General features: G+C 36.3%; 3 protein-coding genes and 1 long non-coding RNA gene across 4 annotated transcripts; all 4 read left to right on the top strand.

The window, feature by feature from the left end:
• Window positions 1-1,684: 1,684 nt before the first annotated feature.
• LOC125591806 (nischarin-like) lies at window positions 1,685-2,524 on the top strand. The gene is made up of 2 exons (XM_048766663.1): window positions 1,685-2,292; window positions 2,383-2,524. Exons 1-2 carry the CDS (start codon window positions 1,685-1,687, stop codon window positions 2,522-2,524), a joined length of 750 nt encoding a protein of 249 aa, XP_048622620.1.
• A 9,948-nt stretch (window positions 2,525-12,472) lies between these two features.
• LOC106432632 (U3 small nucleolar RNA-associated protein 25-like) lies at window positions 12,473-12,973 on the top strand. The gene is made up of 2 exons (XM_013873482.1): window positions 12,473-12,734; window positions 12,846-12,973. Exons 1-2 carry the CDS (start codon window positions 12,473-12,475, stop codon window positions 12,971-12,973), a joined length of 390 nt encoding a protein of 129 aa, XP_013728936.1.
• Window positions 12,974-15,801: 2,828 nt separating this feature from the next.
• LOC125591805 (secreted RxLR effector protein 161-like) lies at window positions 15,802-16,284 on the top strand. Its single transcript, XM_048766662.1, has one exon. The coding sequence runs from the start codon at window positions 15,802-15,804 to the stop codon at window positions 16,282-16,284; it is 483 nt and encodes a 160-aa protein (XP_048622619.1).
• Window positions 16,285-20,076: 3,792 nt separating this feature from the next.
• On the top strand, window positions 20,077-21,687 carry LOC111207055. The gene is made up of 2 exons (XR_002659268.2): window positions 20,077-21,334; window positions 21,445-21,687. It is a non-coding gene; the product is annotated as an uncharacterized LOC111207055 (long non-coding RNA).
• Window positions 21,688-25,151: the final 3,464 nt, after the last annotated feature.

The raw sequence follows: 25,151 nt of genomic DNA, 5'->3' as shown, positions 1-25,151 counted from the left end.
CAAGAGATCATCGAAGTAGAGTTCCCCGGCCTGGTGAAGCTGAAATGCGTTCTCTTCAAATGTGACTGGTTTGACCCCACCGTCAATAGAGTTATTCGGTATAGCAAGTTTGGAGTTGTTGATATAAATGCTACACGGAGGTACAACAAATTTGAACCCTACATATTGGCATCTCAAGCAGACCAAGTTTGTTTTATTCCATATCCGAGGATTAGACAATCTGGAATATCTTGGTTAGCCGCTATAAAAGTTACACCTCGGGGTCGAGTCTTGACTGATGAACAACCGCCTTTACAAGAAGATACCGTAAATGAAGTAGAAGTACCAGAGCAAGCTACAAATGATATCTTACTTGTTGATCCATACAACCAGGGATATGAAGAACTTCCAGACGATGCAACAGACGACGCCCACGAAGATGAATTTGAAGAAAACGATGAAGTGGATGATGTTACTGATGATGAGTGATCGAGTTTCTATTGTATTATTAAACACTTTGTATTACATATAATATTTATATAACTTATCCGATCATGTTTGTTCAATTAGGATGTTTGAGGTTTGTGGTTTGGGGTTTGGAAGTGTATAACTTATGATGTTTGTGATTTGGGGTTTGGGGTTTAGGTTTTAGGGTTAAAAAAAAATCGAAGCTAATTAGTCGTAAATTACGACTCTCTTACGACTAGTCTAAAAGATAACGAAGCTAAGTAGTCGTAAATTACTACTCTCTTACGACTAATCTAAAAGATAACGAAGCTAAGTAGTCGTTAACTACTACTAATTTACGACTAATATAAAAGGTATCGAAGCTAAGTAGTCGAAAATTACGGCTCAGTTACAACTAGTCTAAAATATAACGAAGCTAATTAGTCGTTAACTACTTCTAATTTACGACTAAATGAAAACGAGACGACGCTTATTAGTCGTAAAGCCTCCGGCAGTTTCCTATAAAAGCTCACCACTTTGCTCCCCAAATCAAACACAATTCCAAACCAATTTCCTCATCAAATCATAAAGATTTGAATAAAAAAAGAAGGAGAAGAAAGATCCTAGAAAACATGTAGTTGGAGACAAGGCGAGACTTACGTATGTTTTACGCAGGTCTCGCTTTGTCTCTTTCCACCTGTGTTTCTAGGTATCTTTCTTCTCTTCTTTTTTTTATTAAAATTTTCAACGGTAGTCCCTAATTAGTCGTAAAGACTGCGTCCCTTATTGGTCGTAAATGTACGACTTATTTACGACCACTAGTATCTGATTGGTAGTAAAAAAAAGTAGTCTCTCATTGGTCGTTATTACTCTTTGTCCCCCATTAGTCGTAAACTTACGACTTATTTACGACTACTAGTCTCTCATTGGTCGTACATTTACAATGAATTTACGACTAACAGCAAAACTCTATATATACGCAGACCTCGCGAAGCCATTTAGTTGCTCATTACCCTCTCTCTAACAACGACCTCTCATCTCTCTCTAGGTATTTTTTTTTTTTTTAAGATTTAGGTGGTTAGTTAGTTTAGGTTTGAAATTAGTTTAGGTTTGGAATTAGTTTAGGATGTAATTAGTTTAGGATGGAGTTAGATTATGATCAAATTAGAATAGGTTTAGATTATTTTTATATAATAAATTTGAATTGTTTATAACCATGTATTTTTTATTTTTGTTTTTTCAGATTGACGATATTGCTATGGCTAGCGGTAGACAGAGACTTAGGAACCTTACGCCTAGAAACTCTTACGCGAGTAACTTTCTTCCACAGTCGGATCTATCGGCTTCTACTTCCGGCACTGCATCCGGCCAAGAGAATGTGCGTGATAGCCAATATGCCGATCCGTATGTGCCTCCACAGGCATATGACCCTGAAGCTTACTATCTGCGGTTCGATGACCCTGCTCAATTCTTTCCCCAGTACGATGAGCCTCCACAGCAGCCTCGGAATGAGCAGCATCATCCTCCACACCATCCTCAGCAGCAGTCCACCGCACCCGAAGCAGCTCCGGCTCCTGCAGCAGCTCCGGCTCCTGCAGCAGCTCCGGCTCCTGCAGCAGCTCCGGCTCCTGCAGCAGCTCCGGCTCCCGCAGCTGCTCCGGCTCCGGCTCCCGCAGCTGCTCCGGCTCCGGCTCCCGCAGCTGCTCCGGCTCCCGCAGCTGCTCCGGCTCCTGCATTTGTTCATCCAGATTTGATGGTGCCACCGAATGCACCATATGCAAGATATACAGTGGAAGACCTTCTCCAGATGCCGGGACGAGAAGGTTTACGAATCATCAACCCAGAACGACCACCCCACACTTACTGGTAATTTTTAATTTATTAAAGTTTTAATTGCATTTAAATATACTAATTATACAATTACTCTAAATATTTGTATTCTTTCAAATTTTGTAGGTTTTCGACGGACAATTGTGTGGGACAGAGCGTTGGAGATATCATCAGGACAAACTTCCGGGAAGCGCATCCGAACTGGTCTCTTACACCTGACCACGTTTGGAGGACTTTGGTTTTCTATATCCATCAATCCCAAATGTAGTTAATTAATGGACTGGTTTGACTCTGAAATATGCTGTTAAGTCTCAAGTAATCACAAATCTGATTAACAAGACTACTGCCTGCATTCACTATATAATTTTTGAACTATAGTATATATGCTCTTGATGGACCTTTATGACTGCATCTATTTGTCCGGTTCAGTGGTGTGATAAGTCATGGGTCATTGGTTTATATGGAAACCGAAATTCACACCGTCGATTTCCGTAATCGGAGAAAAGTCAGGAAACCCTAACTTTCCCTGAGGTCCCAAATTCTCTGCGAGAGCCAACGATAAGTGACCAAATAAATGTGGAAAATAAGAAAAGATAACAAAACGAATTTATAGAAAAGGTAGATCTTATTTCGAATCCGCGTAAGAGCGTAGCGATAATTACAAGAGATTATAAAAGCTTCGGCCGCAAGAGCTGTCAGCGAATTACCTAGTTCTAGCAACCTAAAACCTTAAACCTAGTTGAGTCGCAGCTTGATAACAGAAGACGAAAAAGATATGAAAACGGTTTTGATTGATTTCGGACTGAACCTTATGAAAGGCTGCCTACATACCCCTTTCTAGGATCAAGCCGAACGTAGTTCAAGAGTGACCCAAGGGATCAAACTGCTTGTGGCGTTCGTCTGGTAATCGGGTGCCAGTCATAGAAATAGAGCATGTTAAGAATAATGTCTCAAAGTTTCTAAGTGCCGAGAGTTTGTTGTGTCTCCTCCCCGCTTTGCCTCTCACCTAGGACTCCTTATATACTTGCTCCTAGGTCGGTTTGCGCCTTTCCCCTTCTGCCCTTAAGCCGTCATAGCTCAAAAATGGAGATATTCCAATTTTCTCGATCTTCATGATTATCTTCGGAAACTTCGCATTTACCCGCGGAAACTTGACATTTATCTTGCCTTACGAACCAAGTATAAACCGTCATAAGGCTTATGGATTTTTAGTTAAGAAATCGTAAGTGGGCTTCGAGTTGCGTTTTAGGTCTCTTTGGGCCGTCTTTGACTCGAAACGTTTATTATGGTTTCTTCGATAAAAACAAACTTCCCGCGGTTTTTATCATAAAGTTTGACTGATGACTTCGAGTGATGAGAAACAAAGAATGGTTTAGCCGTGGCCTACGGGAAATAGCATTGAAGAGTAGACGAGAATGCATGGATTCATGTCGTATCGACGTTTTGGGAAAGTTCGGTCGCTACGTAGCGACCGAGCTTGGCTTGTGCGTGGTCCGATGGCCATACTTGAGCTTTTACGTGACCGATTTGGATACGTGTCTGTTGCCTTCGGACAATCGGTAGTGGTTCGATTGAGATTTGAACAAGATTTTACCGCAAGGCTCTTCGTAAAGATTTCTTAACGAAGATTACTTTTCGTAAAAACGTTCATGCTGATTTTTACGGACTTCCAGACATTGATTCCGTCGTGACCGATTTTGACCCCAACAGTTAGCCCCCCAGCTCGTTAGAACCATGAGCTTCTAGCGTGAGGTTCTAGCAAGTGGCTTGGCATGTTAGGCAAGTTGGGTGAGTTAGGCGGAATTAATGGTTGAAAAGGTCTGTGGTAAGTGGTTTTTCCGCTCTTCTAAAAGTGGAACGCGATAAGATTGGGGCTGTGCCTTATGACGGCTGCCTACGTACCCTTGTTGAAGGGATCAAGCCTTTCGTAGTTCGTCTTGGAGTTAAGGTTCTTATGACTAATTTTCCACGAGACCTTTACGGTCTAGTTTATATGTAGAGGTTATCAGGCGTGTTGCTGCCGATGGCATTTTATATGGGTGTAGAGGGAAGACTACGAGTTGTCATCTCGTAATCTAACTCTGTATGAACTACTATATCTGTGATCTGTTTCGAGAGTTTTCCGCAGTGTGTAAACTTGCGGGATTTCTGAAGGCGCTCGGTTATTGGCAAAGAGAAAAAATTTCGGATCTCGTATCAGGGTGTTTGATACTATGCCTAGAGATGTTAGAGACCAGTGTGATGGGTTTAGGGCAAGACCTAGGGTGTTTGATACTACTTCGACTTACGTTTCCTGTATCGTTTTTGACTTGATTCCATCCCGTTTTAAAGTCCGCGATATGTTCTCGGCTTACGTGACTTGTATGGTAGGAATCGAGCATCTCTTCGAGGACAATTTTTAAGTCTCCCGAAAGTGCTGACCAAAATTTCAGATTTTTTTATATAGCGCTATTACCCTTGTGTCGGGTGTACGAGAGCCATCTCTACGAGATAGCTAAGTCTGTTTAGGACGTTAAGAGTTTGTTGTGATCAGCAACAAACTTATCGGTAGATATTACCGTTTTTGAGTCTTCGCGAAGAATACGTGTTTGAGAAAATGTTAGTATGGGTGACTGTTTGGTCTTCCAAGATGGTGCCTTTATCGAGGAAGGCAATTTTGTCAAAAAATGGTTCTTCAGGCGTATGCGACGTCTCGCAATGCTGAAGATTGATTTTTTCTTTCGTATGCCGTGTTTCGTGCTTGAAATGTTCGCGGGCTTGAAGATGTTTCGCGATATTGCATGGGTTTAGTCTTAGCCCTGCGTTTGAGAAACATTCTGGTCTGTCTACGGATGTTCGCAGCCAAAATTGTTGTTCCTATTTGGATGCTAATAATTTGATTTGCGATCGAGGAATAAGGCTGAGGGGTCGCGTAAATTTGTCCATGGAAAGAAGCGTTTTCCTTCATAGTGCTTTGTGAAGTGTTGGCCTTCCGAGATCTATTTCGTGCATTTTTGAGGATGTTTCGTATAGCTCTAGAAGCTTTGTTACGAATTTTTCCTTACATGCTGCATTTTACGAATAAAACACAGCGGGCTTAAAGTGAATCGTAGTATATGGAACTTGGTCAATTTTTGACAAGTTCAACGTTTCTGTTAACTGTTTGGTTGTTAGGACTGAGTTTTGTTATGACGAATTCACCGTATGATTCCCGTTTCTGGGTCATACAATAATTGTTTGTGTAATCGTTACTTGTCGTTTCAAGACAAATTGCGGATTATCATTTAGCCGTCAAGTTATTGGAGCGGTGGTCGCTCAATTGTTTTGGCTTTGCATGAAGGCTGTGCTAAGCTTTATAGCCAAGGATGTTGTTGGTAAAGGATTAAACCATGACACTTTTGTGTTAACACCAAAGCCGTGTTAGTTTACGATTTTCCTTAGAGGGGATGGCAAATTCTGGTTTGGACCTTTACTGGAAGGCGTAATTGACTGAGGGACAAAGAGTGCTTGTCGAGATTGATAGGCCAAGTTTGCCAGAATTATCCATGTTAAGATGGCTGATAGTCATAGAAAACGATTCTATGCTTTAGGTTTCAGTTATACGATGAATGTTTCGTATAATGTTACCTATAGTCTTATAAAAATTGATTCGTTTTTGTCTGAGGAAGATGTAGCCTAAGAGGTTTGATACAAAACCCGTGTGGAGTCAGTTGCGGGACGATTGCCTGCTCGGATGTGACCGAGGGGAACGAAATGAAGAAGCCAGTGAGCCGCATGGCTAAAATACGAGATCTATTAAATCGTAATGCGAAGAGATATCTCTTTAGATTGGTCATCCAAAGTCAGATTTTACAGCTTTGTGTTTGCTATACAAAATACACTTCTTCGTAAAACCAATTATGTTTACTTTCAAAAGTTTCTTCGTAAGACTTGGTCTGATTGTACGAAGGATTTTCGTGTAAGTAATGGGGACCGGTTTTACGAAGATTGTAAATCGGTGATATGTATACACATGTCAAAGTAGCATTGTTTCTGTGGGTTTTACGAGAAACGTTTCTGCTGTGATTTCTATCTTAGGTGAAAGTTGCTTGGAGTTACTCATGGAGTGTTACCGAAGTTTATTTCACTATGATCTAGTCGCAAAACGTTTTTCATTGGATTTTTGAGAGGATTCTCATGACACATTCGTTTCTAGAACGAATTGGCCAACCACAGGTAGATCTAGCCAACGATTGGGAATAAAGTGTTCTCTTTAATGTGCTCGATGCTACATTTATTCTCGATTTTTCTTCGTCACAAATGTTCTCGATGCTTTTCCGTGACTCACTTGGTTGAACAGAAACTGAAAGAAATGTTTTGATGCTTGAAGATTTCTCGTAGAAAATTTTATACGAAAATGGCTTTAATTAAAGCCAGAAAGGGCTTCATGACTTTGGCTAATCGTCGAGTTTCAGTTTGATATTGGTACAGGTTTTCTATACGCATGATTGCGACAAGAAATGTTGTATAGTCTTTGAGATTATGTTCATGATCGTCTGGATATGTTGCTAGCGTTTAGACGAATTTTAGATTGTCGTTTGCCTACTTGAGACGATTTGCTTTGACGAAAGCGTTTTCTTGATGATTTGGAAATTTTTTTGAAGTTTGAGAGTATACGAGTATATTATATGTACCTCTCCCCCTTTTTTTACGAAAGAAAACGGTTGAATCGATACTTTGAAGAGTTGTGTACGTTTCTTCTTCCGAGGTTTGGAATGATCGATAATCCATGACGATTTACAGACGACGCTGGGACTGTGATTTGGTTGTTTCCAAGTTGACGACTTGGAATATATCGGTTTTAAGAAAATCGCTAGAAACGAATTGGTTTTAAGACGACGTTCGTGTCTCTAGTTTTTTCTCTCTTTAGGAAGCAAGCTGGATATGCGTGGCGATCGTTTCTCGATTTTCAGAGAGTTTAGATCAGTTTGCAAGATCTGGCTGAACAGTCATGAAACAATATACCGGGACAGGAAAAATCGCCTAAGACTTAGTTCGCTAGACTATCCACCTAGGTTTTAAGTTCCCTAAAGTTCTACGGCAGTTTCAAAGGCGTTTCTATTTCTTAGTAATTTCCTACGAAAGTTCCAAGCCTGATTTCAAGTCGGAAATACTTTAGTTCTCTCGAAGATTCGGGTTAGCCTCTTCTCCTTTTTGCTTGCTCATTTGCCCTTACTATTTCGTGTCTGTCTGCCCATTTTGAATAGCCAGAATATATATTCTTCCTGGACTTCTCTGCTTTCCTGGCTGTGTTTAGGCTGCTGTCAATATTTGCGGTTTTCGTGATCCATGTTTCAATCTGAGTATCATTGGATTTACGAAAATGAATGAGCATCTTGTCGAAAACTTTTTTAGAGTTTAGGAATAGCCATGGATGATCAAGATGTGCCAAGGATGATCAGGAAGATTTGCCAGGTGATGAGATTTTGGCGACAGATCGAGGCGCGAGAGGAAGGATGGTGAGACCGTGGAAAGAGGCAGATGGACGAATTTTGATTCTCGGATTTCGCTCCATCTCTTTCCTTATCCGAGATTGTTTTTCTATGATTGTTGTTAGACTTTCGAAGGTTGTCAAATGTTGCCAACTTTAGTTTTACGAAAGTTTTTTCGAAAAATAATATCGAGTTTAATTTTATGAAAGTTATTCCGCACAATGTTATCGATTTTAATTTTACGACAGTTGTTTCGTAAAAGGTTGTCGAGCTTAATTTTTGCAAAGGTTATTTCGCAAGATGTTATCGAGCATAATTTTACGAGATTTGTTCCATAAAGAAGTTTTCAAGTTTTGATTGTACGAGAACCGTGACGAGGTTAATTATTGCAACCAAACTTAATCAGAAGTTTTTCTCATATCCGTGGGATTGATCCGTGGAAGTTTCGAGTAGTTTTTTTTCGAAGTAAGATTTAGGTGACAAACATCGACAACTCGCGGAATTTGTTACTATGGAAGTAATACTTGAATTCTTACGAAACCTTAGGCTTCAGAAAACGTTTTAGCGGTGGGGATACGATCTCCCGTTTTGATTTATTTAGTCTTCGTCAGCCATTTTAGGTTTCGAGTGATTCTATAGAAATTAACTTCGTTTCTCTAAAAGTTATTTGGAAGAAGTACAGCAGTAACAGATTTTCTGCGCTTCCTTTTTATACGATAAATCTAGGGTTTTTCTGAAAGATATTCGGAAGACGTACAACAGCGAGTTATATACCAGATTTGCTATGCTTCCTTTTTTCTGCGACCGACCTAGGGGTTTTCCGCAAGATAGTCGGAAGAAGTACAGCGGCGAGTTATGTACCCGATTTGTTGTGCTTCCTTTTTCCGCGATTAACCTAGGGTTTTTCCGCAAGATAGTCGGAAGAAGTACAGCGGCGAGTTATGTACCCGATTTGCTGTGCTTCCTTTTTCCGCGATTAACCTAGGGTTTTTCTGCGGTTTTTGGGGAGAGGAAGTTTTACTTTTCTGAAAAGTTCTCGGAAATGAGCCAAACTTACGGGGTTTGATAAGATTTATCATTTCCCTTTATGTTTAGAAAGAGAAATCGCGAGCTCGTTTCATTGCACTTCCTAAGGCGAAAAGTCGCGGCAAGGTTTTCGATTTTCTCAAGAACAGTGGCGTTTGCGTAAGCGTTGGCCATAGGCGCAGCAGCGGCTGGAGTTGTCTTACCAACGTTGTTGCGAACTGCGATTTTGTCTTTCGTATTTCCAGATATTGTTTTGATCAAGCGGTTTGCGGCTATGAGTTAGAGTAATTTGTACCCCCTCCTTCTATCGCCAAACTGTGGAAACCGAAATTCACACCGTCGATTTCCGTAATCGGAGGAAAGTCAGGAAACCCTAACTTTCTCTGAGGTCCCGGATTCTCTGCGAGAGCCAATGACAAGTGACCAAATAAATGCGAAAAATATGAAAAGATAACAAAACGAATTTATAGAAAAGGTAGATCTTATTTCGAATCCGCGTAAGAGCATTGCAATCATTACAAGAGATTATAAAAGCTTCGGCCGCAAGAGCTGTCAGCTAATTACCTAGTTCTAGCAACCTAAAACCTTAAACCTAGTTTAGTCGCAGCTTGATAACAGAAGACGAAAAAGATATGACAACGATTTTGATTGATTTCAGACTGAACCTTATGAAAGGCTGCCTACGTACCCCTTTTGAGGATCAAGCTGAACGTAGTTCAAGAGTGAACCAAGAGATCGAACTGCTTGTGGCGTTCATCTGGTAATCGGGTGCCAGTCATAGAAACAGAGCATGCTAAGAATAATGCCTCAAAGTTTCTAAGTGCCGAGAGTTTGCTGTGTCTCCTCCCCGCTTTGCCTCTCACCTAAGACTCCTTATATACTTTCTCCTAGGTCGGTTTGCGCCTTTCCCCTTCTGCCCTTAAGCCGTCATAGCTCAAAAATGGAGATATTCCAATTTTCCCGATCTTCGTGATTATCTTCGGAAACTTCACATTTATCCGCGAAAACTTGACATTTATCTTGCCTTACGAACCAAGCATAAACCGTCATAAGGCTTATGGATTTTCAGTTAAGAAATCGTAAGTGGGCTTCGAGTTGCGTTTTAGGTCTCTTTGGGCCGTCTTTGACTCGAAACGTTTATTACGGTTTCTTCGATAAAAACAAACTTCCCGCGGTTTTTATCATAAAGTTTGACTGATGACTTCGAGTGATGAGAAACAAAGAATGGTTTAGCCATGGCCTACGGGAGATAGCATTAAAGAGTAGACGAGAATGCATGGATTCGTGTCGTATCGACGTTTTGGGAAAGTTCGGTCGCTACGTAGCGACCGAGCTTGGCTTGAGCTCTGTCGCTACGTAGCGACCGAGTAGCGACCGAGCTTGGCTAGAGCTCGGTCACTACGTAGCGACCGAGCTTGGATTGTGCGTGGTCTGATGGCCATACTTGAGCTTGTCCAAGGCCGATTTGGATACGTGTCCGTTGCCTTCGGACAATCGGTATTTAGTGGTTCGATTGAGATTTGAACAAGATTTTACCGCAAGGCTCTTCGTAAAGATTTCTTTACGAAGATTACTTTTCGTAAAAACGTTCATGCTGATTTTTACGGACTTTCAGACATTGATTCCGTCGTGACCGATTTTGACCCCAACAGTTTACCCACCACAGTTCGACTAGCAAGTACCAGAAATATCAGAACCAACTAAATATGTGTATATGTATACATATATATGTGACACTAAACTGTTAAACTAGATGAGCTTCCAACCTAAAATCAATTAGTGATTAGTAGAGTGGTTCATCTATCTTATATATTACTAAGGATCCATTCCAACTTCCAATATGGAACCTTTTCCCCTAATATAATCAAGGTATTCTAAAATACTTTTTTCATTAGTGTTAAGCTCTGACCCCTACAAATTGTTTGTACTGCAACATACATGGATTATGATCTGTAAATAACTTCGGTTTACTTAAGAATCATTATTCCAGCAACCTTTCATGGTTGCTTAAATTTTTTTTTTTTGTCTGAATTAAAAAATAAAAAAATTAAAAAGTACACTAATCGCGGGCCGCCACGTGTTGGTAGTCTCTAGATCCCTGAGACAAAATCGAAACCTCTAAACCCTAAAAGCCAAAACCGGCGACCACACCTAAAACCCTAGACACGTTCTTAGTTCATCCAAGAACTCAGACGATCCCTCTTGAATCCTAGACGTTCTCAGCTCACGTCCTCAGCCCAGAAGATCCTGTCCAGCTCGCGACCAAACCCGAGACGCGATCGCACCCGAGACGACCCGATCTCCTCGCAGCTCGCACCCGAGACGAGCCGACAGCCCGCGATCGTCCTCAGCTCGCGCCTGCACTCATCCGCGACCCGATTGGAATCAGCAAGCATCCGATCGATTCTCTCTCTCTCTCTAAAGGTGGTCCGGTTCTAAACCCCTACAAAGCAAAGGTATAACTTGATCTGAGAACCTAGATTGATCAAAACCCTAATCCATTATAATGGAAACTTTGTTCTTGATGAAACCCTAGAAATTATTAATTTAAAATCAACAATCTCATAACTAGTAATATAGAAATCGATTCCTTAGAACTTAAATTGATTGTTCCTGATTTGAATTTGAGAAACCCTAATTTTTGGAATCGAAACCCTAAACCCTAAAGGACTGAATCCGAATTTTAATTGATTGAATGTTTGATGATCTGAGGTTTTAGGATTGTTAGATTGATTGAATTAATCTGATCTAGAACTTAAATCCTAAAGGCCTTGAAACCTTAATCTTGAAATTGAATCCTACTAGTGTTCAAATCGGAAACCCTAGGATTGTTTGCATACATATGAATCTGAATTGAATTGCATTCGTATTGTTTAATAAAATCGACCAGCATATAGAAACATACGAATTCGAATTTGATTGCATTAAAAATACATATGGCCGTGTGGCTTTAATCTCTCTGGTACATGTAGAATCATATAATAGGATTGTTCGCACCATGGTCAAATAGATTTACATGTCCGATCCTTTTGCTTGACTACATAACCGTGCGGCTTGATTGTTCGCACCATGGTCAATTAGATTGATTGTTTTTTCATAGATGCGTAAGACAAGTTTGTGGCCGAGCTTGTTAATATACCATGCGGCCACGTGATCACATTGTGAACCTAAATTGAAATGATGATGTGATTCAGATGTCAAAAATCTCAACGAGAGACTATGCAGCCCTTAATCTCTCCGGAGATAACTACTTGCATTGGCTGCTAGATACAAAGATCAGCTTAAGGTCAAAAGGACTTGGTGATACAATCATCAAGGGCAACAATGAGACCGATAAGAATCGGTACAGGGCTATAAGTATTATACGCCATCACCTCATTGAAGGTCTAAAAGATCAGTACATTACGATGGAAAATCCACTAGAGCTTTGGGATGCTTTACAGCATAGATATGATCACCAGAAAACGGTGTTACTCCCAAAGGCTAGAAATGACTGGAAGAATCTAAGATTCATGGATTATAAGTCAGTGGATGAGTACAATTCGGTCTTGTTTAAGACGGTCTCGATGCTGAGACTTTGTGGTGAAGTAGTAACCGAAGAAGAGTTACTTGAGAAAACATTCTCTACGTTTCATTCCTCAAACATAATCATGCAGCAGCAGTACCGAATGAAAGGCTTCGCTACATACACTGATCTGATCTCGTGCCTGCTACTGGCCGAGGCAAACAATGAGCTCCTGATGAAGAACAGTGAAGCTATACCTGCTGGAACAGCCCCATTACCAGAGGCCAATGAAGTTGAAAAGAAAAATCCCAACGAGTGCAATTATATCCAGAATGATAAGAGATCACATGGCAAAGGCCGTGGTGGATACAGGAACCGTGACAATTACTCGAACGACCGAGATAGATACTTGGCCGGCCGGAAAGGAAACCACAATAACCGTGGTCGTGGTTCCAATCCCGGCCGTGGTCGAGGCGGTTATGGCCGAGGTCGAGGCGGTATATCCAAACCGTCTTACTCGACCAAATCCGTTTGTCACAGATGTGGGATGAGCAATCATTGGGCCAAGAATTGTAGAACTCCTAAGAACTTATGTGAGCTCTACCAAGAAAGTATTAAGGACAAGAACCCGGAGGCTCATATGGTCCATGATTCTGGATATGAGGCTGATAGAGAATCCAATGTTGCTAATGACGACCTTATGGATTTTGAAACTTCTGATTGTCTCAAAGACTAAAATTTTCGATACGACTTGTTTTATTGCTTTATGATTGTTTTATGATTGTTTTGGTGTTTTTAATTTTGGTGTTCTGCAACTTTAATAAATGAAAGTTTTGAAGTCTCTGAGAAATGAAATCTTATTACTTATAGAAATGAATGACGAGATGAGCATACTCGTGGTGGATAGTGGCACAAGTCATACAATACTTAGAGACAAAAGATATTTCATAAATCTCACAATGCAAAGTGCAAATGTACACACCATTTCAGGTGTAGCCGGCCTGATTGAAGGTCACGGCCAGGCATATGTATTGATGCCTAAGGGCACTCATCTAGAGATCAAAATGCCTTGTATTCCCCAAGCTCTAAAAGAAGCTTATTGTGTTTCAAAGACATAAGATTGAATGGTTTCCATCTTGAAACATGGGAAGAAGGAAATAAAGAATTCCTTAACATAATTTCGATCACCAAAAGCTATAAAAAGATCCTAGAAACCTTACCTGCAATGTCTACTGGCCTATACTATGCAAAGATCAGTATGATCGAGGCTAATGCCTGCGACAATTTCACCTTATGGCATAACCGGCTTGGCCACCCCGGTACTAACATGATGCGAAAGTTAATGATAAATTCACAAGGGCACACGTTCAAAGGAGTTGTCCCATACAATCTCACATGTGCAGCATGTGCACAAGGGAAACTCATAACCAGGCCATCGCCAGCCAAAGTTAATAAAGAGATCATAAACTTTCTAGAAAGGATTCAGGGAGACATATGTGGACCAATATACCCACCTAGTGGGACGTTTAGATATTTCATGGTCCTGATTGATGCATCGACCAGATGGTCGCATGTCTGTCTACTATCCACACGGAACTTGGCATTTGCACGCCTGCTTGCTCAGATAATAAGACTGAGAGCACACTTTCCAGACTTCCCTTTAAAGACTATACGTCTTGACAATGCTGGTGAGTTTACGTCCCAGACGTTTAATGACTATTGTATGTCCATGGGGGTAAGTGTAGAACACTCCGTGGCACATGTACATACACAGAACGGCTTGGCCGAATCATTCATTAAACGTATCCAGCTGATAGCCAGACCATTGCTCATGCGGTCTCAGCTCCCGGTATCAGCGTGGGGACATGCCGTATTACATGCAGCAGAACTGATTCGCATCAGGCCATCTAGTGAGCATAGATATTCACCATCCCAGTTACTCACGGGTCATGAGCCAGACGTGTCCCACATCAAAACATTTGGATGTGTCGTCTACGTTCCAATTGCTCCACCACAGAGAACGAAAATGGGATCACAAAGGAGGATGGGAATATACGTAGGATATGACTCCCCAAGCATTATAAAGTATCTAGAGCCAGCAACCGGTGATTTGTTTAAGGCCAGATACGCAGACTCACAATTTGATGAGTCCACATATCCGACCTTAGGGGAGATAACGGCCGGTTGAGCAAAGAAATCGAATGGTCTCGACCATCAATATCTTGGCAAGATCCTCGGACTAAAGAATGTGATATGGAAGTCCAAAAGATTATACATCTTCAAAAGCTAGCTAATCAACTGCCAGATTCATTTGCTGACCCAAATCGAGTGACAAAATCATATATCCCGGCTTGTAATGCACCAATACTAATATATGTCCAGAAGGGACAAGTTCAAGTGGCTATAGAGTCTAAAAAACGTCTCAAACGTGGTAGACCTATTGGTTCCAAAGATAAACAGCCTCGGAAGTCCAAGAGAGGTGCTGGATCCGAGAGCATCAAGGAAACCGTCCAGAACATTGATTGACCGGCCGAGCCGACCCAGACGGTCGAGCCAAGTGAGCCGGCCACACCAAATGATCCGACCGTTCCAAATGATGGGGTTCGGGACGCCGAACTTCATGGGACACAAGGGCCGGACAGTCAAGAGATTTCTATAAACTATATAATGTCTGGAACGAAATGGAACAGAAATGATATCGACGTCGATGATATTTTTGCTTATAAAGTAGCACTTGAGATCATGGAAAAAGATGAGGATCTAGAACCCACGTCCATATATGAATGCATGGAAAGATCAGATTGGATCAAATGGAAAAAAGCTATAAACGTGGAGTTAGAATCATTAAAGAAAAGAGGCGTTTTTGGCCCTATAACCGTGACACCTAGAGATGTCAAACCAGTGGGATACAAATGGGTCTTTGTGAGAAAGATAAATGAGAAAGGAGAAGTAGTGAGATACAAAGCACGGCTTGTAGCACAAGGATTCTCACAGAGACCAGGAATAGATTATGAGGAGACTTACTCCCCTGTGGTGGACGCAACTACATTACGATATTTGATCAGTCTGGCCGTGAAAGAGAAACTTGATATGCGCCTAATGGATGTAGTAACAACGTATCTGTACGGTCCACTGGATAATGAAATTCATATGAGAGTTCCAGAGGGTATTGAGCTCAAAGATAAGAAAGGTTCTCGAGAATAGCATTGCATTAAGCTGAATAAAGCCTTGTACGGTTTGAAACAATCAGGTCGAATGTGGTACAATAGATTATCAGAGTACCTAATGAAAGAGGGTTATAAGAACGATCCAATAAGTCCATGTATTTTTATAAAGAGATTTGACAGCAAGGGCTTCGTGATTATGTCTGTCTATGTGGACGACCTGAATGTCATTGGAACCCCTGGAGAGATTTTCCAAACAGTCGAATGTCTAAAAAAAGAATTCGAAATGAAAGACTTAGGAAAAACAAAGTTCTGTTTGGGACTGCAATTTGAGTATGTGGATAATGGAATCCTTGTGCATCAAAAGACATATACAGAAAAGATACTCAAGTAGTTCAATATGGACAAGGCTCATTCCTTCTCGAGTCCTATGGTCGTGAGGTCCTTAGACCTTGAGAAGGATCCATTCGGACCAAAGAAGTCGGACGAGGAAATGCTCGGGCCGGAAGTGCCTTACCTAAGTGCCATTGAAGCCTTAATGTACTTGGCTAGCCATACAAGACCGGACATCTGTTTTGCCGTGAGTTTACTGTCTAGATTCAGTTCATGTCCGACACTTAGGCACTGGAACGGAATAAAACATCTGTTCAGATATCTGCAAGGAACAACCGACCTCGGATTGTTCTATATGAGCCGACCAGGAGATAGCTTGGCCGGGTATGCAGATGCTGGGTACTTATCTGACCCACACAATCCTAGATCTCAGACAGGTTACGTGTTTATACACGGTGGGGCTGCAGTAAGTTGGCGGTCCACAAAACAAACCTTGGTGGCAACATCATCTAATCATGCCGAGATCATAGCCATGTATGAAGCAAGCTGAGAGCTTGTGTGGTTGAGGAACATGACCGGCCATATCCTTAAAGAGAGTGGCCTGGCCGTGGGAAAGGAAAAGGAAGAACCAACGATCATCTATGAGGACAATGCAGCTTGTATAGCTCAGCTCAAAGATGGATACGTTAAGGGAGATAGAACGAAACACATCTTGCCCAAGTTCTTCTTCACCCACGACCTGCAGAAGGCTAAAGAAGTTCAAGTGGTTCAAGTTCGGTCCAGTGACAATTCGGCCGATTTGTTCACCAAGTCTCTGCCAACCTCAACGTTCAGAAAGCTGGTTCATCAGATAGGAATGCGCTAGTTGAAGGATCTTCAGTGATGCCTTCATCAGGGGGAGTGTCATGTGTTGTACTCTTTTTCTTGTCTACGGTTTCCATTTTTTCCCACCTTGGGTTTTTGGTTTTCCTAGAGAGGTTTTAATGAGGCAACGTCGTGCATGATACAAACCCATATTGTTTTGGCATCCAAGGGGGAGTGTTATAAATCATTAAGTGGATGGCCCATAACCAATCACCAAGACAAGGCCCAAGCCGTTGGCAAAGGAGGAGAGAGAGAGGCTGTCGTCCGAGGAGAGAGAGGCGTTCGGTTTAGACCGTCTTAGTCTTAGGACGTTTTCCTTTTCTGTTTTAGATCTTTTCCTATTTCATGTTGTATTAGGTTTTGGATAATTTCCTTTTTTCTATACTTTGTAATTCCTATATAAGGAACCCCTATTGTTCATTAATAATACACAGACAATTCTCATTCTTTTACAACAATTCTTTTGATGTTATATCTGCTGTCAGAAAACCACTAATTTGTCTTATTGTAAGATAAGGTCTAAGATAAACCTCTTGAAAGGAAAAATATTAGAATCAGGTTTATTATGGGCTCCCAACTTAAAACAAATTGGGGATTAGTGGATTAACCCTAACCCTTTATATAATTTTATGTTAAAATTGCTAAATACTTTTATAGAGTATAAAAATAAAAATAAAAACTAAATTAATTCACTATTTAAAAATGAATTACAAATAATAAATATTAAAAAAATACCAAAAAATATCAATAGCCATTGAAAAACTGACACATATTTCTCCTCTTTCTATGTTTTAATATGTTGAATAATTTCAACACATTTTAATCCTCTTCACTTTCGACAATCAATTCAATATTTTCAATATATAAATTCAATTGTTGAATGTTGTTTTCTACAACTCTATTGTAAGTGGTGTAAAGCAATTAAGCTGTTGATTTCAATTTTCAAAAAACTCATTGTAAATGATCTTATATTTTAAATTGAAAAAATAAGATATTTTAATATTTATAAATAAAAAAGAATATGAAGTGAGCCTCTCTAGTTGTTAGCTTCATTATTTCTTTAAATTTTAATTTTTTTTCACAAAAGGAAGATACAAGTTGGTTTACGTCATTTGTTCAAAAAGAATATTCTAAGTAATATTATATCATCAAATGACGGTCAAATCTTCGTCTGTTCCCATTTTCTTAGTGTTTGGTGGAATATGACTTGGTCTTGCCGTGATTTATGAATGTTGTTACGAACAAAAGAAATCATCAATTTTTTTGTCATCCAAAAAATTATTTAATTTGTAATTAATTATTAATACCATCTTAGAATTTTTCAAATTTACTAATTTACCTAACTATTTTGTTTTAACAGAAAGTTAAGCATTATTATATGATACAACTATTACACATAACACAAATAAATAAACAAAGAATAGTAAATTTTATAAAGAAACAATATATATATATATATATATATCTTAAGTGATTAACCAAAGTTTTTCGAAACGAAAAATGTGCTTATTTTATTATAAATTCTAATAAATCAAACATAAATTCTTGAAATTAATATTTTCAGGTTCTTTGTTATTAACATCTAATTAGATGAAAATAATACAAACTTTGAAATTAATTGGGTGACATCAATACATATAATTTATTTAAGTACAAAATAACAACAAATTAAAGTTAAGGATTAGTTTGTAAATAAAAAAGTTAATCTTTTAAAAAATAAAGAATTGAAGATTATTTCTTCAAATTTGAAGAAATGAATAAAAAAATAAAATACTATTGAAACAAAAATGTTGCGAAAAATAAAAATGTAGCACCATTGGAGATGGTTAATAGGAAGAATCTCTTTCTCTCTCACAAATCTTGAGAATAATTTATATAATTTTATTTGAAAATTACTAAAGAATAAATAAATTAAAGTTTGTTAGAAATTTAATTAAATTATAGTAAAATGTTTTTATAAAATAAAACAAATACTTTTGATAGAGCATAAAAATAAAATTTGTAAAAAGCAAAATAAAAACTAAATTAATTTACTATTTAAAAAAGAATTGCAAATAATAAATATAAAAAAAAATGCCAAAAATATCAATAGCCATTGAAAAACTGATACATATCATGTCTTTCTCCTCTTTCTATGTTTTAATATGATGAATAAGTTCAACACATTTTTATTCACTTCACTTTTGACAATCAATTCAATATTTTCAGTATATAAATTCAATTGTTGAATGTTGTTTTCAACAACTCTATTGTAAGTGATCTAAACCAATTAAGCTGTTGATTTAAATTTTCAAAAGACTCATTGTAAATGGTCTTATATTTTAAATTGAAAAAGTAAGATATTTTAATATTTATAAATATAAAAGAATATGAAGTGAGCATCTCTAGTTGTTAGCTTCATTATTTTTTCAAATTTTGATTTTTCACAAAAGGAAGATACAAGTTGGTTTACGTCATTTTTTTCAAAAAAAATAGTCAAAGTGTATTATATCATCAAATGACGATCAAATCTTCGTCTGTTCCCATTTTCTTAGTGTTTGGTGGAATATGACTTGGTATTGCCGTGATTTATGAATGTTGTTACACACAAAAGAAATCATCAATTTTTTTGTCATCCAAAAAATTATTTAATTTATAATTAATTATTAATATCACCTTACAATTTTTCAAATTTACTAATTTACCTAACTATTTTGGTTTAACAGAAAGTTAATCATTATTTTATAATACAACTATTACACATAACACAAATAAATAAACAAAGAATAGTATATTTTATAAAGAAACACTATATATATAAGTGATTAACCAAAGTTTTTCGAAACGAAAAATGAGCTTATTTTATTCTAAATTCTAATAAATCAAACATAAATTCTTGAAATTAATATTTTCATGTTCTTTGTTATTAACATCTAATTAGATGAAAATAATACAAACTTTGAAATTAATTGGGTGACATCAATACATATAATTTATTTAAGTACAAAATAACAACAAGTTAAAGTTAAGGATTAGTTTGTAAATAAAAAAGTTAATCTTTTAAAAACTAAAGAATTGAAGATTATTTCTTCAAATTTGAAGAAATGAATAAAAATTAAAATACTATTGAAACAAAAATGATGCAAACAATAAAAATGTAGCACCATTGGAGTTGGTTAATAGGAAGAATCTCTTTCTCTCTCACAAATCTTGCGAATAATTTATATAATTTTATTTGAAAATTACTAAAGAATAAATAAATTAAAATTTGTTAAAATTTTAATTAAATTATAGTAAAATGTTTTTATAAATTAAAACAAATACTTTTTATAGAGTATAAAAATAAAATAAGTAAAAAGCAAAATAAAAACTAAATTAATTTACTATTTAAAAATGAATTGCAAATAATAAATTTAAAAACAAATGCCAAAAATATCAATAGCCATTGAAAAACTGACACATATCATGTTTTTCTTCTCTTTCTATGTTTTAATATGTTGAATAAGTTCAACACATTTTAATCCACTTCACTTTTGACAATCAGTTCAATATTTTCAATATATAAATTCAAATGTTAAATGTTGTTTTCAACAACCTTATTGTAAGTGGTCTAAAGCAATTAAGCTGTTGATTTAAATTTTCAAAAGACTCATTGTAAATGGTCTTATCACTACAAGAAAAGTTGGATATTGCAACATAATTCTGCAACTTTTATTTTTTGTTAAGAATATGCAACAATTTTTGCAAATATTTTGAAGCGATGACCACACATCACAATTTTATTGCAAAATCAAACAAAAATTGTTTGTTGCAAATTATATTGCTAATTTGCAATATGTTTTCTTACATATAAACATATGTTGTAAATTTGTGAAAACTATTCAACGATAATGAGTTGACGACGTTGTTTTGCGTTAAAAACATGTGACAAGTATGTAACAATTTAGAAGAACTCTTATGACAAGTGTGGCAATTATATACTTTGGATTTTGTAACTCTTAATCAGAAGTTTTGGTTTTATTTGGTTCAGGTGTTGATAAATACATATTATATAAATTAATTAATTTTGGCTTGCTTTACTATTAATTTTTTTTATTAAACCTAAGTATGATTTGAGAATGATGAATGTTTTTGGTCTAGTTTATATCCATTTGATTCAGCTCAATACATATTTTCATAATGATTAGGGTTTGTGCATATCCACAACTGAGAAAAGATTACGCATAGCCTATTTCCACGTTTGATTTTCATTCAAATTATTTTAAATTTGTTCAAATATTCTAATCAAACTAATAACAACCTTCTTGATATTTCAGTTATCTAACAATTCAGAATCTTCTTTAGATAAGGACAAATTTGGATCAAATATTCTCACGATTACTTTTTTTTTTTGAATATATAATCAACGATTAGATTTACGGTTGTACATTTATATATATGCCATTCTGCTTTCTATGTCTCTTTATTTATTCCAAACTTTCTCTGGGATACAAACAAATACATAGCCAAAATCTCTATCTTTTAATATAAGCCACACACATACGTTTTTATATTTACTATAGCATTTTCAGTTTCACTAGACGAGTATAAGGATCAGGCGCGTGTTTGTTGGTGTATGTTCTCAGATCAAGATAAAACACAAACCTGTGTTTTAGCTTTTACTTGAGTCAGATTATTTCAGTTAATTTGATGTATGTTTAGCAGTCAAAAAGTCTGTGAGATCTGATGGTAGATGTGTTTGAGTGGAAAAATACCAGGTATACCTCTAAGGCTTTTTTTTTTAACAACTATCTCTAAGGCTTATAATTATTTCTTTTGAGTGCCTTATAATTTTTTTTCTAAATTACATTCTTCTTATGTTCAACAGTCATTCTAATCAATGGTGGATTTTCTGATATCTTTAGAAAAGATCTTCCAAGAGCAGCATTCATCAAAAAGGATAGAGAAGCTTGAAGAAATAGAGCAAATAATGAAAAGTATTTTGTCCTCACAATAGCTGGGTGTAAAAACTAATCTCTCATTTTTGTATTTTATATTTATTAAGTAAAAGTGATTATAATTTGTTGGGTGGTTTCGTCTTTGATTGTTTAATATGGTTATTTTAGTTGTTACAAGATTATCTAATAATCTGTTTAATATGATTTTTATTCAACTAACCAGCTTATTATGATTTTAATTAATCAAGTAGAAAATATTAAAAACAAAAATTATACCTGTGAAATGAAAACCAATGCACATTACAAAATAAACAATTCAACCAACGTTGCATTGGACTATAAAATGCCGTAATAATTCAAAAGCAAATTGTTGCATATAATATTATAAAAAATTGTTTTGATTATTGTTGCAAAATATCTACAATATATATTTATAGTTGAAATAGATATTAATAAATAATTGTTAGAAATTTGCAATAGTGCTTGCTATATGTGTTTTGTAGCAATGATTTACAACGACGTGGAGTAGCAAATAAACGTTGTAATTTGCTTTAAGTTTGTTACAACTTTTTCATCACATTAATACAAAAAATATAACAAGAACATAATTTATTGCAAATTTTGCAATATTTATCCAACAAATATGATTTTGCAACATTCAATCAGCATAAAGATAAAATTTGTTGAGACTTCGTTGCAATTTCTGTGTTTGCAACAAAATATAGACTTTTGCAATATATTTTATGCGTTGCAATACTAGTATTTTCGTGTAGTGTATATTTTAAATTGAAAAAGTAAGATATTTTAATATTTATAAATAAAAAAGAATATGAAGTGAGCATCTCTAGTTGTTAGCTTTATTATTTCTTCAAATTTTGATTTTTCACAAAAGGAAGATACAAGTTGGTTTACGTCATTTTTTTCAAAAAGAATAGTCTAAGTATATTATATCATCAAATGACGATCAAATCTTCGACTGTTCTCATTTTCTTAGTGTTTGGTGGAATATGACTTGGTCTTGCCGTAATTTATGAATGTTGTTACACACAAAGAAATCATCAATTTTTTTGTCATCCAAAAAATTATTTAAATTATAATTAATTATTAATACCACCTTACAATTTTTCAAATTTACTAATTTACCTAAATATATTGGTTTAACAGAAAGTTAATCATTATTATATGATACAACTATTACACATAGCACAAATAAATAAACAATGAATAGTAAATTTTATAAAGAAACACTATATATATATATGTATATATATATATATATATATCTTAAGTGATTAACCAAAGTTTTTCGAAACGAAAAAAATGAGCTTATTTTATTCTAAATTCTTATAAATCAAACATAAATTCTTGAAATTAATATATTCATGTTCTTTGTTATTAATATCTAATTAGATGAAAATAATACAAACTTTGAAATTAATTGGGTGACATCAATACAAATAATGTATTTAAGTACAAAATAACAATAAGTTAAAGTTAAGGATTAATTTGTAAATAAAAAAGTTAATCTTTTAAAAAATAAAGAATTGAAGATTATTTCTTCAAATTTGAAGAAATGAATAAAAAAAAATACTATTGGAACAAAAATGATGCAAACAATAAAAATGTAGCACAATTGGAGAGAGAGAGAGAGAGAGAGAGAGAGAGAGAGAGAGAGAGAGAGAGAGAGAGAGAGAGAGAGAGAGAGAGAGAGAGAGAGAGAGAGAGAGAGAGAGAGAGAGAGAGAGAGAGAGAGAGAGAGAGAGAGAGAGAGAGAGAGAGAGAGAGAGAGAGAGTTCATATGTTTTTTTTTTATTCTGGTAATTCAGATTAAACTTCCACTTAGGCAAATCTTTTCTTCCAATGTTTCGGATTTCCGTTTCCAATTTGTGGATAAATAATTTTGACTCGTTTGGATGATTTTAGTTTCAATCTCCCTATCCTCTTCAAATTAATTAACTTTCTATTGAAAGTTAAATCCTGGCTGATATCGAAAGTTTGATTTTGCCCTTAGCTGGTTAAGTTTGATGCTTAATCTTATGCGTGGGTAAAAAAACAAACTGAGTCAAACTGAACCAACCAAACTCAAACTGATTTAAACCAAACCAAAGTCTATTAAAAAATCATGTTGCTGATAAACCGAACCGAACCGAACCGAGAAACCAATGTGTTTTGTAATTATTTAATCTAAACATATTAGTAATACCAAGATACTAAAATCCTAAGACTGAACCCACACTTTCTATCATTTTATTCAATAGCATATAATTTTTTAACCTAATATGTAATTAATCATCAAAAATTTTGATTAAAAAAGGAAAAATTTGATTTCTTATATTCTTATATATAAATGGTATAAGAGACATTACTAATAATGTTGTTCTTTATTTTATTTTCTTTTTACTTTAGTTAACTTTAGTTTGATTGTATTCTTATAAACTCTTTTATAGTTTTTTGAAAGGCTTTTGTTCTAGTTTTATATTGATCTAGTTCACATAGTTTGTATTTTGAAACATGATTTCTCTTAAAAGAACTAAACTAAGATGAACCTGATTAAATCAAAACAAAATACAAACTGAATCGAGCTAATTATAATTTACTTCACAAAACCAAACCAAACCAAACCAATTTTGATGGGAGTCAATCTTTGCGTTCTATGATATTAGAGCAAAATTTCCTAATTAGATTTGGTTTAGAGTTGACTGATTAATTTGTCCATTTAGGAAGAATTAGTAGAATGAAGCTTCCATGTACTAAGTGTTTCAACAAATGCCTTGTTCCAATTTTTGCTGAAGCTTTCTTGTTTTTTTAAATCAGGTGATTGGTGTGACACTCTTCAACTTCGACGGCTGAAGTAGAGATGGGAGCATGCAAGTGCTTTGAATGGAGGTTCCTGCCATCGTTTATCAATTCTCACTACAAGAAAACACAATTTTTGCGAGGAAACTTAAAGAAGAAGACTAATCCTCGTAAATTTACGTCGACTTTACGAGGAACTTACGAGGAAATATAAAATCAGCGTTATTTCCTCGTAAAATGACGACGAAATCATTTCGTCGTAAAGTCGATGTAATGTCACGTGGCTTTACGAGGAAATACGCTTTCCTACTCGACGTAAATGTAGCGTGTACTTTACGAGGAAATATTTTACGTTTACTTAGCGAGGAAATTTTGAATCCACCAACTTTGTAGTTGTAACACGTTTTTTTTCGGCCACCTAACTAAATTTCGTCGTAAATCCCTTGCAAAATCACAACTACCAGATTTGGAAATTTCCTATAAATATGGACGTCTGAACATCATTTTAAACACACCAAAAAGAAAAAAAAAACGTGAAAGAAAAAAAAATGTCGGGCTCCGGGAATATTTTCGAGTTGCAGAGGTGGATGTATATGCATAGAGATGCTAACGGGAGAGTGAAGAAAGAATACTTTGCGGGGCTGGAGACATTTATGCATCAAGCAGATTCCACACCGCTCGCCCAAGAAAGTGGTAAGATGTTCTGTCCTTGTCGGAAATGAAACAATTCGAAATTGGCAAATCGTGAAAATGTTTGGAACCATTTAATAAATAGAGGGTTCACGCCAAATTACTATATCTGGTTTCAACATGGAGAAGGTTATAATTATGATCAGAATGA

Source organism: Brassica napus, chromosome C8 (genome assembly GCF_020379485.1).
Source record: "Brassica napus cultivar Da-Ae chromosome C8, Da-Ae, whole genome shotgun sequence".
NCBI lineage: Eukaryota > Viridiplantae > Streptophyta > Magnoliopsida > Brassicales > Brassicaceae > Brassica > Brassica napus.
Note: the sequence above shows the minus strand (reverse complement) of the source record. Positions and strands in the feature narration are given on the sequence as shown.